Source organism: Agelaius tricolor, unplaced genomic scaffold (genome assembly GCF_023055355.1).
Source record: "Agelaius tricolor isolate 1412-34295 unplaced genomic scaffold, bAgeTri1.0.p SCAF_1, whole genome shotgun sequence".
Taxonomy (NCBI): domain Eukaryota; kingdom Metazoa; phylum Chordata; class Aves; order Passeriformes; family Icteridae; genus Agelaius; species Agelaius tricolor.
Window position 1 is genome coordinate 28,309,327 of NW_027269261.1, and position 15,471 is coordinate 28,324,797.

The 15,471-nt window shown below is 39.2% G+C and overlaps 1 protein-coding gene across 1 annotated transcript in view; it reads right to left on the reverse strand.

Moving 5' to 3' along the window:
• The window catches only part of PLB1 (phospholipase B1), a 66,911-nt gene that overhangs the window by 41,509 nt on the left and 9,931 nt on the right, over positions 1–15,471 (reverse strand). Inside the window, exons 8-18 of the mRNA XM_071427988.1 lie at positions 14,821–14,883; positions 13,936–14,016; positions 12,401–12,467; positions 11,636–11,694; positions 10,485–10,558; positions 8,915–8,958; positions 7,968–8,076; positions 7,043–7,094; positions 5,090–5,170; positions 3,513–3,578; positions 2,712–2,812 (exon numbers count right to left, since the gene is read on the reverse strand). Coding sequence (XP_071284089.1) covers positions 2,712–2,812; positions 3,513–3,578; positions 5,090–5,170; positions 7,043–7,094; positions 7,968–8,076; positions 8,915–8,958; positions 10,485–10,558; positions 11,636–11,694; positions 12,401–12,467; positions 13,936–14,016; positions 14,821–14,883 — 797 coding nt within the window. The remainder of the gene's footprint in view (positions 1–2,711; positions 2,813–3,512; positions 3,579–5,089; positions 5,171–7,042; positions 7,095–7,967; positions 8,077–8,914; positions 8,959–10,484; positions 10,559–11,635; positions 11,695–12,400; positions 12,468–13,935; positions 14,017–14,820; positions 14,884–15,471) is intronic.

Below are 15,471 nucleotides of genomic sequence, written 5' to 3' on the forward strand. Positions count from 1 at the left end.
TCTTCCTTTTCCCTCCTTGCTTCCAAGCTGATAAGCTGCAGGATTAAAAGCTCTGAGAGGGATTTCCCTGAAAGGTCATTGAATGAGAGCATTACCTCTCACCCCTGAGTTTCTTCATAGCCCCAATTCTTGAGCAGAAACACATTTATTAGGGATAAATTAATGAATGGAAAGTGAGGAAAAGCTTCCATGCTAGCAAAGGCCACACTGTGTGCCCATGGCAAGGCTTCAGCAGCAGGAGTGATCTCTGTGAGGAGGGGCCAGGGCTGCCTGTTCTGGACACAGCTCCAGCAAACCAACCATAGGGAATGGCTGAGCCCCTCAGCCAAGCTGGTGGCTGTGTCTGTGAAAACCTACCTAAGAATGGGCAGAAAACACCAGAGAGAGAGAGAGAGAGGAAAGAACAACAGAAGGAACAAGCAAGAGATGCTCCATGGCAGAACAGGCACTCCTGGAAGGGACCACAGCCTGTGGATGCACATGAGTGTAGGACTCATGCTGGAGCACAGGACAAGAGTGAGCAGGAAGGAGGGCAGAGAGAGACCAGATCCAGATCCCAAGCCATGCCTGACTGAAGGGGCTGAGGGTACTCTGCAGCGGTAACAAGGGTGGGGGAGAGATGCTTGGAGAAAGGTTGAACCTGAGAAGGAGGGAGGACAGATGCTTTAACTGTTCAACTTCTTCGTTCATTCATTTTCCAATACCAGAATCAGTAATTAAATGTTTATGCTCATGGACAACAAACACAATTAAGTTCCCCAAATCAGGTTTGTTTTGCCTGCAATGATACTTGGTAGGTGGCTTCCTGGTCTTAATTTTGATCCATGAATTTTCCTGCTCACAGGAAATTCCTTGTTTTCTCCCCATTGCTGGGGTGGGGAGAATGAGCAGCTGTGGGAGTGCTTGACTGGCACCTGGGGCCAACCCACCCCAAAAAACTGTTCACAAGTACACTTGTGCAATATGCTTTGCTTCAGCAGAACTGTGCAAGCATCCTTCAAGATGGAGGATTTTTTGCCACAAATTCATTCTAATCAGCTGAGAGAGTCAGAGGTTATAGTGTGTATCACAGCAAGGCTGGTAGAGCACCAAAACAATCATCAGGACTGATGCAGAATTCTCCATCCTTAGAGAGCCATTCTAACCTGAGACATTTTAAGATTCTGTGAACTCCTGTTGGCCACCTTTATCCCTCCCCTGAGGTTTTGATCTTTCTAGCACATGGATATTTTTGGGATGTTCCATCTTCCTGGGCATGCCCCATCACTACTTCAGAAATCCAAATTAGAAGAAAGACTCTTTTCAAATATCCTGACAGTGTGACCACAGTAAAACATCCCTGAGAGAGCTCTTAGAGAAATACCTCCTATAGAGATGCAGTTGATATATGTAAAATATGCACAGATCCCTACTGTGTCCCAACTTGTCTTAATGGAGACCAACTAACAAAAGCTTTTACCTCCACAGTACATCTATATGAGAACAATACAAATCTAAATGGTGTTTTCAGAAGTTTCATAAACACATTAGGCAACATTAGGAGACACATATTCTCTTTAGGTTGTTTGCTACTCTCAGAATAAAAAGAAAAGACATTCAAGATCAAAATCCTCCTTAAGGTGGTTCTTCTACTCAGTAGAACGGCATTTATTGTCCCACATGGGCTCTGCTTATCACCCTGTAAACTTGGCTTGCTGCCAGACAGGCAAATGTGAAATTCAGCATGGCATCTGAAATTATGTGGAAAGATCACAGCTACTGTGAGACAATCTAATCTTAAAGGCTTTGCTAACTATCCTTGTCCAATGATTAGGGCCTTGAGATACCTGTGTACTCTAGCCAGTAACCTTTGTAAAAATAAATAAATAATTTTTTTTAAAGAACTACAACTGGCTATTGGGAGTACCAGCAACCTGAGTTCCAAACCAAATTTTCCACTGACAGCCACAAGGAAGCCACAGCAAGAGGGTTGCAACTCTTCTCTCCTGCAAAACCAGCGGCTGCCTACGTTCACAGGACAAAGTTATTCTCCCCATCTGTCCAGAAAAGCAGAGACTTGCTTTTCTGAAAACAAGCAAGTCCTGCCAGAAGCAACTCCAGGGGACAATGCTGGACCCTATCTTAGTCACCAAAAGTCCACTCAGGGTGCAGGTCTGCCACCTCAGTAGTGGACTAACACTGATCTGGAAAGGATTGTTGAGCTACAAAGCAATAGGTGGCACAATGAAGCATCCAAAACATCTACTTAAGACACTAATTAAAAATAAAACTAATCATCAGCAATAAGTTACAGAGACTGAAAATTGCAGAAGGGAGAGGGAGAGTTTTAAGTGCAGAAAAGTAAACCTGTAACTACAACCAGAAAACCTTGTATCTTAGTGTCTTCTCTATTTTCACCAAAGAGTGCCCAGCTGAGCTTTCTCTGCTCTGGCTTGAGCTCACTTGCAGGGTAAGTGTGGAGCCAAAAGCGGCACCTTCATAAGAAACAATAACAGCAGGGCTCAGAGACAGAGACAGCTTCTTCTAAGTGCTGTGCTGAAACCAAAATGTAGGGACAAGCACAGAGAAAGATGTTTGGTAGCCTGAAATATTAGATCCTTTTCCCTTTAAGAAAATACTAGATCCTTTTCCCTTTAAGAAAAAACTGCAACAAAGACGTTGCAGCCCTCTGTGAACAAGAATGAGAGCTGTAACATAAATGATCTGCAGACCTCATGATCAGCTTTGGGCAGCTATTGTTCTTTGATTGATGCAGCTCCCGGAGCCTTGGAATGTAAAGCATCGTCACCAGGTTCACATATGCCCGTGGAACCTGCCAAGAGGACAAACAAATCCTTAGCAAACTCCTGGAGCACAACAGAGTGTTGGTTTTGTCCCTACACAGCCACAGCAGACCTTGGTAGCAGCCTGCTGATTCAAGCATTGTGTATTATTTATGACAGAGGTGTTCAAAGTACTTTCTCAATAATTAATTCCCCACACAAGCAATACTAAATTACAGCCCCTGCCTGCACTGCCTAGTTCTATTCTAAATGTTGATAGCTGGTCACTTGAAAATGATGGCTTCAAAAAGGTCCAAACAAGTTGTTAGAGGTCTCAGCAAGACCCAGACACCTGCTAACTCTTCAAGTATTCTCATCCTTCTTCAAGTTGAATATCAGAATCTCTCTCTTAATGACCACAAAAATATACTTATTTGAAGTTTAAAGAACAAGCATTATTAACATTTTCAAATCAGTTAATAATGTTTGCTCCACATTGTTATAATGTTTTTTGATATTATTTGTCCACAGCACATCAGCTAGATCTAAGAACGTTCTTATTTCTTTGGTAAAAAGCTTTATCAGCTCTTTTTGCCTTTCACAAAGATTTTCCTGTAAGCAAACACTTCTGGATACAGTAGTACTCTGCAGATGAAAGCAAGGAAATAAATTCTTAATCAATTATGAGTGACTGCTTTACAAACAGAGTAGAAAATCCCTGCTTCAACATACTAGAAAAGTTTGTCTTACCTCTTTGTGAAGTAAGTCCAAAGCTATTTGTATATTGTAGGTGTAATTTTCAGGAGAATAGTGTACCTGTTAAAGCAAGAGGGTTGTATTTTATTATTAGTTTACTCAGGCAGGGACAAGAATGACTAGCTGGAGTCTGTCACAGTAGCGTTTATGTTTCTAACTCTTGGGTCAAAAGTAACAGAGTCATAGGCAAAATGGTCTTGTCTCTGCTTTTCTTCCTTGCCATCACAGCTATCTCACTGGCAAGAAAAGAACTAGCAGCCACTGGATACCAGTGAGACTGAAAATTCACAGGGTATTATCAGACATCACAACATCCTCAATTCCTAGGTTTACTTGGGCTGGTCTTAAAAGCTCAGCTAACAACTCATTAACAGGGGCCATATATGGGAGAGAATAGTTTGTGTAAAAGTAAGTTAATTTCTGCTGTATGGAATATTAGAACATGTCTCCCATATGCTCCTTGCCTGCCACAAATAATAACTGGCAAAACTTATGTGTTTAGGTGGGAATGAAATCACTTCATATACTTGTCTTTCAGTGCCAAAATTTCCTTGGTCCATTTTAATGGTTTAAACACTCTAATTTCATTGTCTTAAGTAATCCAACACTTATTTTTTCACTTGTGGGACTACAACTGTCACATAAACTTTCTTACAAGAAATGCCTGTCTTATTTTCAGCCTTTTTTCTCTCTCATTTAATTTCATGAAGAAGTTGATTGAGAGCCCCACTTGCCTACTCTATAGAAGCAGACAGCTCAGATCCCTTATTCATTTCCTAAGTCACAGCTCAGCAAGAGTGCTGTGGTTGGCACTATTTGTACTTGTGCCACACAAAGATTGCTGTGATCCTTGAATGCACACATGCTCTCTCCTTGCCACCCACCCCAGTCATGTGAACAGGCATTTTGTGTTTGGTTTGATAGCAGAAGGTAGGAATGCTTCATTTGCTCCTTCCTTGTTTTATAACCATCTTACTATGCTGCTTTGCTGTTCTTCCTCATCCAAAATGAATCATGAAGGATGACAAGTAAGTGTATGTTCAACTGCCTGTGAGTAGGTAACCCTCATCACTAAGTGAGGAGTCTGCCACAGCCTTTCACCTCCCCCACAATCACACACACTAAAGGCTAGATGTATGTATGTTATATATATATATATATATATGTATACCCCATTACATATAATTGAATTAGCATGAGCTGTGCTTAGAACTTTTCCATAGCACTGAAAATATTGAGAGTACCAAGTAAGACTAAGGAGTGTGACAAAGAGGCAAAGAGGAGTAAAAACCACTTGGCATTTTATCTACAAGAGGTAAAGTCACCATGCAACAAAAAGTTATCCTAGTTAGCAGCAAAACAAAGTCTCAACAATTATGCAATTTAGAGGTGTTCTAAAGGTATCTCTAACACTATGCTGAGCAACCTGAGGTCTTAGTACAGTTGCATTCCAGAGCTGCACAAGTAAGGCCTAAGCTATTTTGCACCCACTGAGCTGCTCCCTCTTACCCTTTGCAATACATTAAGACCCTGTGCCTTGACTGGCCCAGTTCCTGCTGTAGGGAACTTACTGGATTCTCGCAGACTTTGCAGAGATCATTTCCTCCTATGAAAAGTGTTATAAGCTTCCAGTCATTCTGGAAATCTATTTCCTACACAGAGAAGGAGATGGAACAGAAGTTTTTAAGTAAAAAAAGAAAAGGAGGGAGATGGCAGCAACATACTAAACACAAATTTCCCATTTCTCAGAGTACATGGCTATCATTCCCCTAGGCATCCACAACAAAAACAAGTTTGTAGTCATGACTGAAGATGCAGAAACTGCTGTGATCTAAACCAAAATTACAATATCAATGGCATCAAATTATTTACTTCAGTAAACTGTTGCTCAAAATCTATCTGTATGCTTTTCTTAGTAATATCTTGTGCACACAGGGTGACTCTTCCTGCAGTCCTAGAAATATATCTTCATGTAAAAATTATGGTATGTGTTTTACTGTGTGATAAATAATGCAGCTATCCTGCTGGTAAACCCTGGGGGACAACATATTTCAGACTTGCTGATAGACAAACTGCAAAGAACAGTGGGGCAATATTAACTCTATCTAACAATAATGGCAAAATATTGCAGCACTTTTTGTTTCTGCAACGATTTTGCAAAGGGATAGATAGCTAAATCAAAGTAATTATGCTACAGTAAATAAACACCTTCTTAGCTTTGAGGAAAGGTTCAAATATGCTTAGTAGCATGTTGTGGATGTTGTGCTCAATATTCTAATGCTTTAATTTCAGTGCAAAGCACCAGTAAGAAAAGCACCAATAGTGCATCAGCCTCCAGTGGTTTAAAAACATCTTTCTTCAGAGGCTGGAGGCAACATATCCCAGCAAGTATACACACTGTTCAGTAGTTTGGTCTCAAAATGTAAAAAAATAAAAAAGAGGGAGAAACTTCCTTCTACACTCAACAAGTGCTTTAAAAAGTGAGAGTAAAAAAGATCTCTTAAATCAAAGATATATGATCTCCACCATGAGCAGGCTTTCTCATCAGAAGGAACTTCAGTAGTTATATAAGAACAATTATTACCTAAATAAAAGATATTTCCATACATTTCTGTTAACATACTCAGGGCAACAAATTTGGCAGAGTAGAGCTTAGAAACTTTGAATGAAAACCATCCAACTGTTCATTGTTAGTTGCTGCTCCTTTTAATCTCATTTCAGATGCATCCATCAGATGGAAATCTTGTTTACAACAAAGTGAACCAAGAAGGAAGGTACTGCAAATATTTTTGCCAATATGTACACACCAGAGTATTTACACTAAACATGCACACAGATATCTTGAAGGCTTTTTGGCTGCTTTCCAGCTGCACCATTGGAAAGCCAAACTATTATAGTGTAACTTAGGTCACTGATTGCATAACACATTTGTCAAATTACAAATAGCAAACATTCAAAGCTCTAGCTGAGGTGAGAAACATGCAAGCAATCCTCAACTTAATGTGTATTTTACAGACAATTAATCAAATAATTCTTAACAATGAATGTGTACCTCAAAAATCAGCTGCTGACTAGATGAAAGAAGGGACTAATTTGTTTTTTTAGAAAACAACTCCCTTCCTCACTTCACATGCTCACTCCACACGATTTTCTACTTGAAAAGCTTCCCCACAACATCCTAGCATGTATCATTTCTGCTGGAAAAACCACCTGCTTACAGGATAATTAATAGCACCACAGCAAAATCCTCACAGAGAATGGGATCTGTTATCTTACAGGGGGATGTGGGTTGGGAGCAGAAAAAACAGCACTGCATTTGCAGCCACTTCCAGTAAAAATGATTAAAAGGTTACAATTATCTGGGCTTGATAGCAGCTATCATACACTGGCACAAATTCATTTAAGACTAAGCTATAGATTATTTTGTACTGAACTCACACTCTGCACTGGGAAGTTTTATGCTGTAGAAACTAATGATGCTATGTCACATCATTCTAAAGATAGTCATGATATGTTGAACTCACAGAATTATTCTTCATGAGGGCCACCAGTCTCCTAACCTGTTCAGGAACATCCCTAAAAATAAATGAAAAATAAAATCATAAAATACATTAATAAAAAATTAAAGAAAGAATCCTGCATAGATAACAAGGCAAAGAGGAAAGCTGACTAATGGACATTAAAAACCAAAAAACTCCAAAGAAAGTCCAGTTTTCATTGAATGGAATATATGATATAGCCAACGAAGGCTATGCTTTGAGATAGTGATGGAAAAAGAAAAAAGAGAAAATAATTAGCATCCAATAGGCATTGGGCTACTTTGCAAATACTCTTTTACCAACTATATAGAACATGCACTTTCCCCACCATCGGACAGATGCTATCAGCAGACATAGCTCTGAAGTGTCTGTGCTCATACCAATGTTGTTATACAGCCTCAAGGCACTGAAGTAGGTCTTATAAGAACAGTTACCAGTGGAAAAAATAGGATATGAATTGCACTGAAGAGAGTGCATAGTGATCTCTAGTTAATTCCCAGCTCTGGCAGACCAGGAACTAAACAATCCACAACTTTCTCAGTCTCTACACAAACTCTTGGTCCTGATGACAAGAGGGTTTGAATATACCTCCTATAAAGTGGAGATATCTTTTGTCTGACTCACAACAGGACAGCTTTCTGAGTAGTGCCTGTAAAATGCTGTGGCTTTCTTGGCTGCAAATGTCAGAGAAAGTATTGCTTTTGTTGCTAATTTATTTGCAGTGTTTCTAATCCATGTCAAAGACCTCATCACATTTCTTGGCCTTCATGCTTTAGTTAGGATTAAAAAATATTTGCCTATTAGACTTACTGTGCTCCTGCCAAATTCGAGGATTTGGGCCTTTTTTAGTCACAAGGAATTTTACAGAAAAAAATCAAATTCCTATTAAAATTAAAAGTTTTCCTCTTACTCTGCATGAGCTCCGGCGACAGCTTGGTTTAATGAGGCATCTTTTGAATTCTGTGTTCCAGTGCCAATGGAATACCCTACCAAGGATGGGTTGAACTCACGAAGAATATCTGCAGAAAGAGACAGAACCCTGAAATATTGTTTCCTGCAGCAGGTAACAAATGAGGAAATAAAGGTCGGATTTTAGTAAAAGACCATTAAAAAGCTTTAGGAGATAGCTATTAAAAAAAAATCAACCTTTAAGTATAATAAACATGGAGATTCATCACCATACAACCATTTCCCTGCCTTCAAGATTTCTGAATTTCATGAATTCAGATATCTCGTGACCTAACACAACCATCTTGGCTAGCAATGCCATTTTGCCTGGCAAGCAAGGCTGGGTAACCATATACTCAGGCAGGAGAACCTCATGTCATCATGCTCATAACTGCAGACAGGTTGGAATCAAATCCTTTAGCCTGATGGCCCCAGATGTATTAACCCCAAAGACCCCAGATTCCCTTCTAGATCTTAGGTTACAAACCAGCCTTACAAACACCTCAGATCTAAAATGTCCTGACCTTTAAAAAGCATGTAAAATCTGATCTTGTAATGTGATTCTGCCCCTGCCTAAAACAACTTTCCCATATAGTCAAAATAGTTTCTTTAGGCTATGAGCTAAGACCTTTGATTAATCTGTGACCAAACACATTTTAGACAGAACTATAACCAACAGAAGAATACTGAAACAACCAAAACCTAGGAATTGCAAAACACATAGTTAAGTCATGCACAGCATATTACAGTCTGGCTGCTAAGCAACTTTTACTCAGCAGTGGACATTAAACACAAAGGGATTGCTTGTGTCACACTACAAATTTTAACCCTTTTCTCCTGTCTCCTTTTAGGTATTTGAATAATAAACAGCACCACATATTTATCAAATTTACAGAAAAAGCCACTTACTTGGTAGTGTCGTAACTGTGCTTATGTTTTCATTTCCTCCAGCACTGTTAAGAAAGAAAGAAGAGGGAAAAAGTGTTGGTAAGGTCCGATGGGCTCGGCAAGGCAATGGACAAGGTAGGAGAGTGCCCCCTTTTGGGGTTACCGCACAGGTACGGAGCGCGCTGCTGGCTGTGCTGAGCCCACCGCGCCCTGGGTGCCTGCCCCCACATCAGAGACACTCAGCTCCAGCAGAACAGTCATACTAGAAGCCCTGTACAGGCAGCTCTCCTTTCAACTCTTTCACGTGTTTCGGCATATTTTTTAACTCAGCTGAAAGAAATGTGATTTTTTCAAGGGTGCCACCTTTGCTACAGTTATGCCTATTACAATGTTTATAGCTTCCGTTTTTAGTTAACATAGCTAACCAAAATAGAAAGTTCTAAAAGCATATATTTCAGAGTGATAAGTAAAATCAATACCTTTGCCTTCCCCCATTGCCTTCCCCCCACTCACATTTCACTCAACTGGAAGAATACTTCTAGACTGGTGAAATTCACCATTATGTCCGTGTGCTCTTTATTCGCCTTCATGCTGAAAAAAATTACTAGCATACTTGTTGCAAAAAAAAACTCAATGGATTTCTATTAAAGATCAAAATATAAAATGTTTGACTTAGAACATCTCTATAGTGACCCTTTAATCTGGAACAGATTTGAAGTGCAAATGGAAGTGCTTGAGGCCAAGCTGGATGGTGGCACCATGGTCTAGAGAAAAGTGAGCACCCTGGTCTAGTGAAAAGTGGCACTTCCTATGGCATGGGGGTTGGAACCAGATGATCTTTAAGGTATCTTCCAACCCAGACCATCCTATGATTCTGTGAATGTGTTTAAACTTCTTCTAAAGTTGCAGTGATTGGTAAAAAATGATGAACAGAAGATCAGCCTGACAAGTTAGGTATTAAATGATACAGTAGCAAATTCACAAGCGAGCATGACTGCCTTTCTCCAGAGTCTTTTTGATGTGTCTAACAACATGCTGCATATTGTCTGTATTGACTCATAATTGATGAACTATTCTCCATGATGTAAGCAATACTGGGAAAGGATGAAGGAAAGAGATACTGCATATGAAACAACAGTAGAAAAGATTTTTTGTAGACCACCAATTTTAAATAAGACAAATGGGTGATGTGGGCCTACACTGGGCAAGAGCAGACAGGGTACAGAAAGAGCAGGGACAGAAATGCAGAATGAGCAAGTGATGCAACGGCAGTGGAGTTTAGAAGATCCTGTTCCAGGGTCTCCTACAACCATGAGATTGAAAAAGAACTTAACAAGGACCCCATTTTTTCATGTACCCAGGTCTGTTCCAGCCATGCTAGATAACTCTCTAGGTACCACTGGTACTCTAGATAACCACTAGTTGAAGTATTTTCTTTAACATGAGTAATAGTACAGCCATGTCCTGTCATGCAAAACGTGACATCAAATCCAGTTTCCACAATCCTTCATTTACTACAAAAACAACTATATTGATCAAAATGGGAGAAAATGGATTCTCTCCCACTGAGGGGAAGATTTCGGGGACTCACCTCCAAGAAAGACCTCGGTACTGAGTCAGGACATCCAGAACATCATGGGGTCTGGATCCTGCCCCATTAGCTGCCTGGAGGAAGAAGAAGAGTTCACCATCAGAAAATAAGCATTGCTACAGTAACTACTTCTTGACTGATCCTACTGAGAATAACTTAAAAGCATATTAATGAAGCAAGCTATGTCATCTTCCCAAAATAGAACAGATTCCTGTTCTCAAGAAGTTCAAAGGCTGAAGGTATTTTAACTCCACTCCAGTGAATTACCCTCTTCTATCAATTTCATGATTAGATCAAGTGGGGGAAAATTACTTGAGAATGTTCAAAATACTAATATAATTCTAAATTTACGTAAGGAATAAATATGACAGCAGTTGTTCTGAATTAATAATTTATTATAATGTTCCTCACATTAAAAAGTTGTACAGTGATTTTATGTCTTTCCCAGTTTCTCCAAGGAAAAAACTACAAGGATTTAATGTGATAATTAGCACAAAACATGTAGGAAACATGAATTATCATATGAGCAGTAAAGCAGTCACCATTGATTGGAGAATCACAACCAGTCTAGGGATAATGAGTTTACATAGAACAAGGGATAGTGTTAAAATTAAAAAATCTCAAGGCAAGTTCCACTCAACACACCTGATGTTCTACTGCAATTTTAATCATATATTTAGTTATGGCTTTATAGGCTTTGGCTCTATAGGCTTTGGCATTAGCATATATTGTTCATATTATATAGATACACAGATATACACAATCAGATGCAGAACTTTCTCTTTTTCTTCTTCAAGTTGCTCACTAATATCTTTCAGGGCTAATACCTTGGAAGCTGCCAAAAATCAAAAGAAATTGTAAAGAAAAGCAATTGTTGCAAGTCCACTCCAGCAGAATAGTTTTGCTGCTACACAATCTAATCTTACATTTCTTCCTTGTGTTGGACTCTTGTGGACTTCAAATGGGAACTTTGCACTCAGATTAGATTCATGATCTGATTATCAATCAGCCAAGGAGGAGTATGGAAAAAAAATGTGAAAAACGTGTTTGGCTTAATAGGGCATGGTATGTATACCATTTCCCAGGTTAAAAAATCAGAAATTTCATTGTAAGTTTTTCATTACGATGGTTATCTAGTGATCTTTACTTACTGTGAGTGAATCTCCCACAGCAGCAACCACTTGAATATCTGCTGGTTTCAAATTATGAACTAAAAAAAAAAACAAAAACAAGGGTAGTTTAAGGGAAAGAACAAAAGAAAACTACAAATAGTGATGGTTATTAAAAGTTTTCCTCAGAATAAGCATAATAAATCATTGCAAAGACAGTATTTTTAATATTCATGACAGCATCAGTTGAGAATGACAGAGACTGACAGGCATCAAATGACAAATTATTCTTGGTACCATAGCTGGGCAGTAGCTACAATGACAAAGGAGACAGCAAGATTCCAGTCTTGCATTTGTTCTTCCTCAAATTTCTTTTAACTGGTGAAAATGACTGAAAAGCAGGCACAGCTCTGGTGGATATTTAGAACCATCACAGGTTCTGAGGAATGAAAAACCTACCCAAGGAACTCCATATGGGTTTTTGCACCTCAGACTGCATTAACAAGAGCCTCCTACAGTATATCCCCCCCTGGAAATGAAGGGCCTGACTGCCTCCTATCTTTTCCACTGTCACTTCTTTGTTTGTACATGGAAGATGCAGCTGCATAAACTTTCATCACCCTTGAGGTAGTGAACTTGCATCTTGCTATACAACCACTCACATTGTTCCAAAAAGACTCTTAAAAACCACAGTCAACAAAGTGCACTTCTGCAAAGAAAAGAATACCTCTCCTGAGTAAACCCAGTTCTGTTCTCCTTCTGTCATCAAATGAAGTAGCTCTATGACAAAAAGGCATGGTACTATACCTGAAACTGGAACTGTATCAGAGGGATCCCGGTCAGGACAGGGAATATTTGTTCCATAACTCCTCTCCTGCAAAGACAGGGCAAGACTTCACATCTGTCTCACTCTACTCTGGTCATGGTAAACTATTTACATCTCAGAGCATTATATTAATGGAACTCCTACATACTTTGTATAAACTAGCCAGCTCAGCTTGCCCTCAGTCTGTGCCTTTTGAGGGCAGACACAAACTCAGCCTGCTCAGAAGTCCTGCAGCCTTATGAGTGCAGCACAACTCATGCCTACCAGTGGGGCCAGTTGTTTTAGACTCTGAGCCATGTTGCTCTCAGCTAAGCAGCATTTGGTGTGCCCATACCCTGAATGTCTTTTGTGAGAAACTGTTTGAATATCCCTGAAATATCTTAGCACAAAACCATAACTCTGTCAGCAGGCCATGAGCCTGCCTTCTGTGTATGCAGTCCTGTTTGTGCAGCCAGGGGTTTGCCCTCCTGGCTCTTCTGGGTTGCAGCCTACTGACAGAAATACCCCCAAAGTCTACTGTTAGTGAAGGGCTGACCATCAATATACCAAAGCAAACCATCACACAAGACTCAAAGATGTGCTTTGGCTCCAAATCTCTCTGCAGTATTCCTTAAGTAGGCTAACTTGCCTAAGGAAATGATACTTGTATGTCTTGTCACGTTTTTCTGGATTGGGTTTTTAATTTTTAATTTAAAAACCCAACAAAAAAGCCACAAACATAACATAGTATTGCTCCTTACATCCTTAACACCTCCTACACTACAGCTATTTCCAAAAATCAGAGTGGTAGGTACCATTGCCTCACGGCAAGGTCTGTACACCCCAAGTAACCAACAAAACAGATGGCACTATATTAAAATGTGAACAGAAATGCATCTTACAACTCCAGTTACAAACAGGCCATTTTGTCTAAATGGTCTAGGCATTGTGTTCAGAGGCATGAAAATGAACATTATCAACTCACTCTGTTCCTGCTTGGGAACACCAAGTTCTGCTCAAAATCAGAGTACTCTGACTTAAAAAACACAATCATGGGTCTTTTCTCCACACATCTAATCTGAAAGTATCTCATAAAAAAAAAAATAAACCAGAAAACAACCATATTCTTCAGTTTTATTATGGCAATGAAAAAAGATTAAATCAGACCCACACAGTAGTTGGATCTGATCTAGTTTCTTCCACAGTAGGACTAAATAGCCCCATTTTCACTATCTTCTTATCCCAGGGAAAATAGCATTTTTATCCAGATGCTTAACATAGGCTCTTACCATTAAAGGCAAGACTCACTTTAGGCTAGCTGAACACATCTACCTTACCCACACTCTACAGAACACACCAAGGAGATAATTTGATATTAAACATCTGACTATTTAGTCAAGCATAGAAGTAAAGAGCTGGAGTTTTGCATTTAGTTTTCCCAGGTAGCATTGTTTATTTAGGTTACAACACACTCTTACCCACCTGCCCCACTCCCTGGAATACACCCAGTCCTTTGATGCAAACAATCCTACTGTACCTGAGGTGTTTCTATGCGGTTTGATGTCCTCAGGGAAGATGAGTAGTTACTATTTCTATATGTAAACAAGTATGGATTTTCCTGCAGAGTGAAGAGAGTATGTTTACAAAGCTAGTGGAAACACGTCAGCTGACGTTAAAGTCTCCTGGCTACAATTTCCAAGAGAAAAAAATCTTTACAGTATTAATTTCTGAATGAACGTTGCATGAGTGAAGCAAACCAGGTTAGACTTGAAAGTTAAGCCCTGGTCTAAAGCCATGTCCTAGGTATGCTCTAGGCACAGCACCACCTCCTGCCTTAAACCTAACATCAAACAAACCATAAAATTCTATGTCTTTGATATTTTAATTGCTGCTCAGAAGCTTTTGGATGCCAGTAATATTTTATCACTATCAAATTATTGAAGCCAGAGCTCAAATGCAAACGCATACAAGAACCTGTTCTTTTAACATGAGATGCTCCAATCCTCACTGCTGACAGCTCCAGGGACTAAATTAGTAAAACGTGTTAGCAGAGGCAAATCATAGAAAAGCTAGATTACATAAAATATATGGATTCAATTTTATTGGTGCCACAAATTTGAATATTGATAATGCACATCATACCTGCAATTAATAAATTCAGATTAGCTAGATATATTTTTGGACAAAAAAAATCTGACAGAGATGATTTAACAAAATTTTGTCAAAAGTTCTTTTTTTCAGAGTTTCATCTATAGGAAATAAAGACTCCATGTCAATGAACTTTAGGAACACTCAGTTTTTAACAGTGCAGTGACTTGGGCAAGCACACATTCCCAAAAACTTCAGAAAACAACAGTATTGAAAATTTGGAAATTCTGAAAAGAATAAATAATATCACAGAATAACAAGGAAGCCCTTTTACCTGAGATGGACACTGTACAATTTTTGTGGCACCATAAGGCTGCTTCTGTCCAACTGGCTGCATCTGGAAAGGGAGAGAACAGAGGAATTGTACACATGCTGTGTGTGGGAAGGAAGGGAGAGCAGCAGCAATGCAAAGGCTCTAGTGCCTGAAGTTTTCCTTCAGGAAACATATATATTTAAAAATTTATTTTGCTTATGATAAATATTTATCTATGCATAATATACCACACATATACCTACAAAAGCAAGGAACTGAAAACAAGGCCTCTCACATGAGCAGACTGTCTTCCCATCATGACTAAAACCTCCATCCAAACATTTTGGCTTTTGAGAATGCTGACTCTCTATAAGTGTTGATTGTTTATCCTACCTTTCAGAACTGTTTCATTATCTTCACTTTCACACATGTTAGGCAACACCAAAAGGTGCTTTCCTATTCCATACAGAGACTTAATAATGTTTATGTTTGTTGGCCTTCTTAAAACAAGATGGAGAGGAGTTTATTGTAATGAAAAATTATGGAATTATTCAGAAAATAGTGACAGCACAAAGGGACAAATACCAAAAATAATCACTTCACCTGTTCAGGCAGCTTGCTGAGTGCTAATTAAATTGCAATCACACACAGAGGAATTGGCTAGGGTTTAGA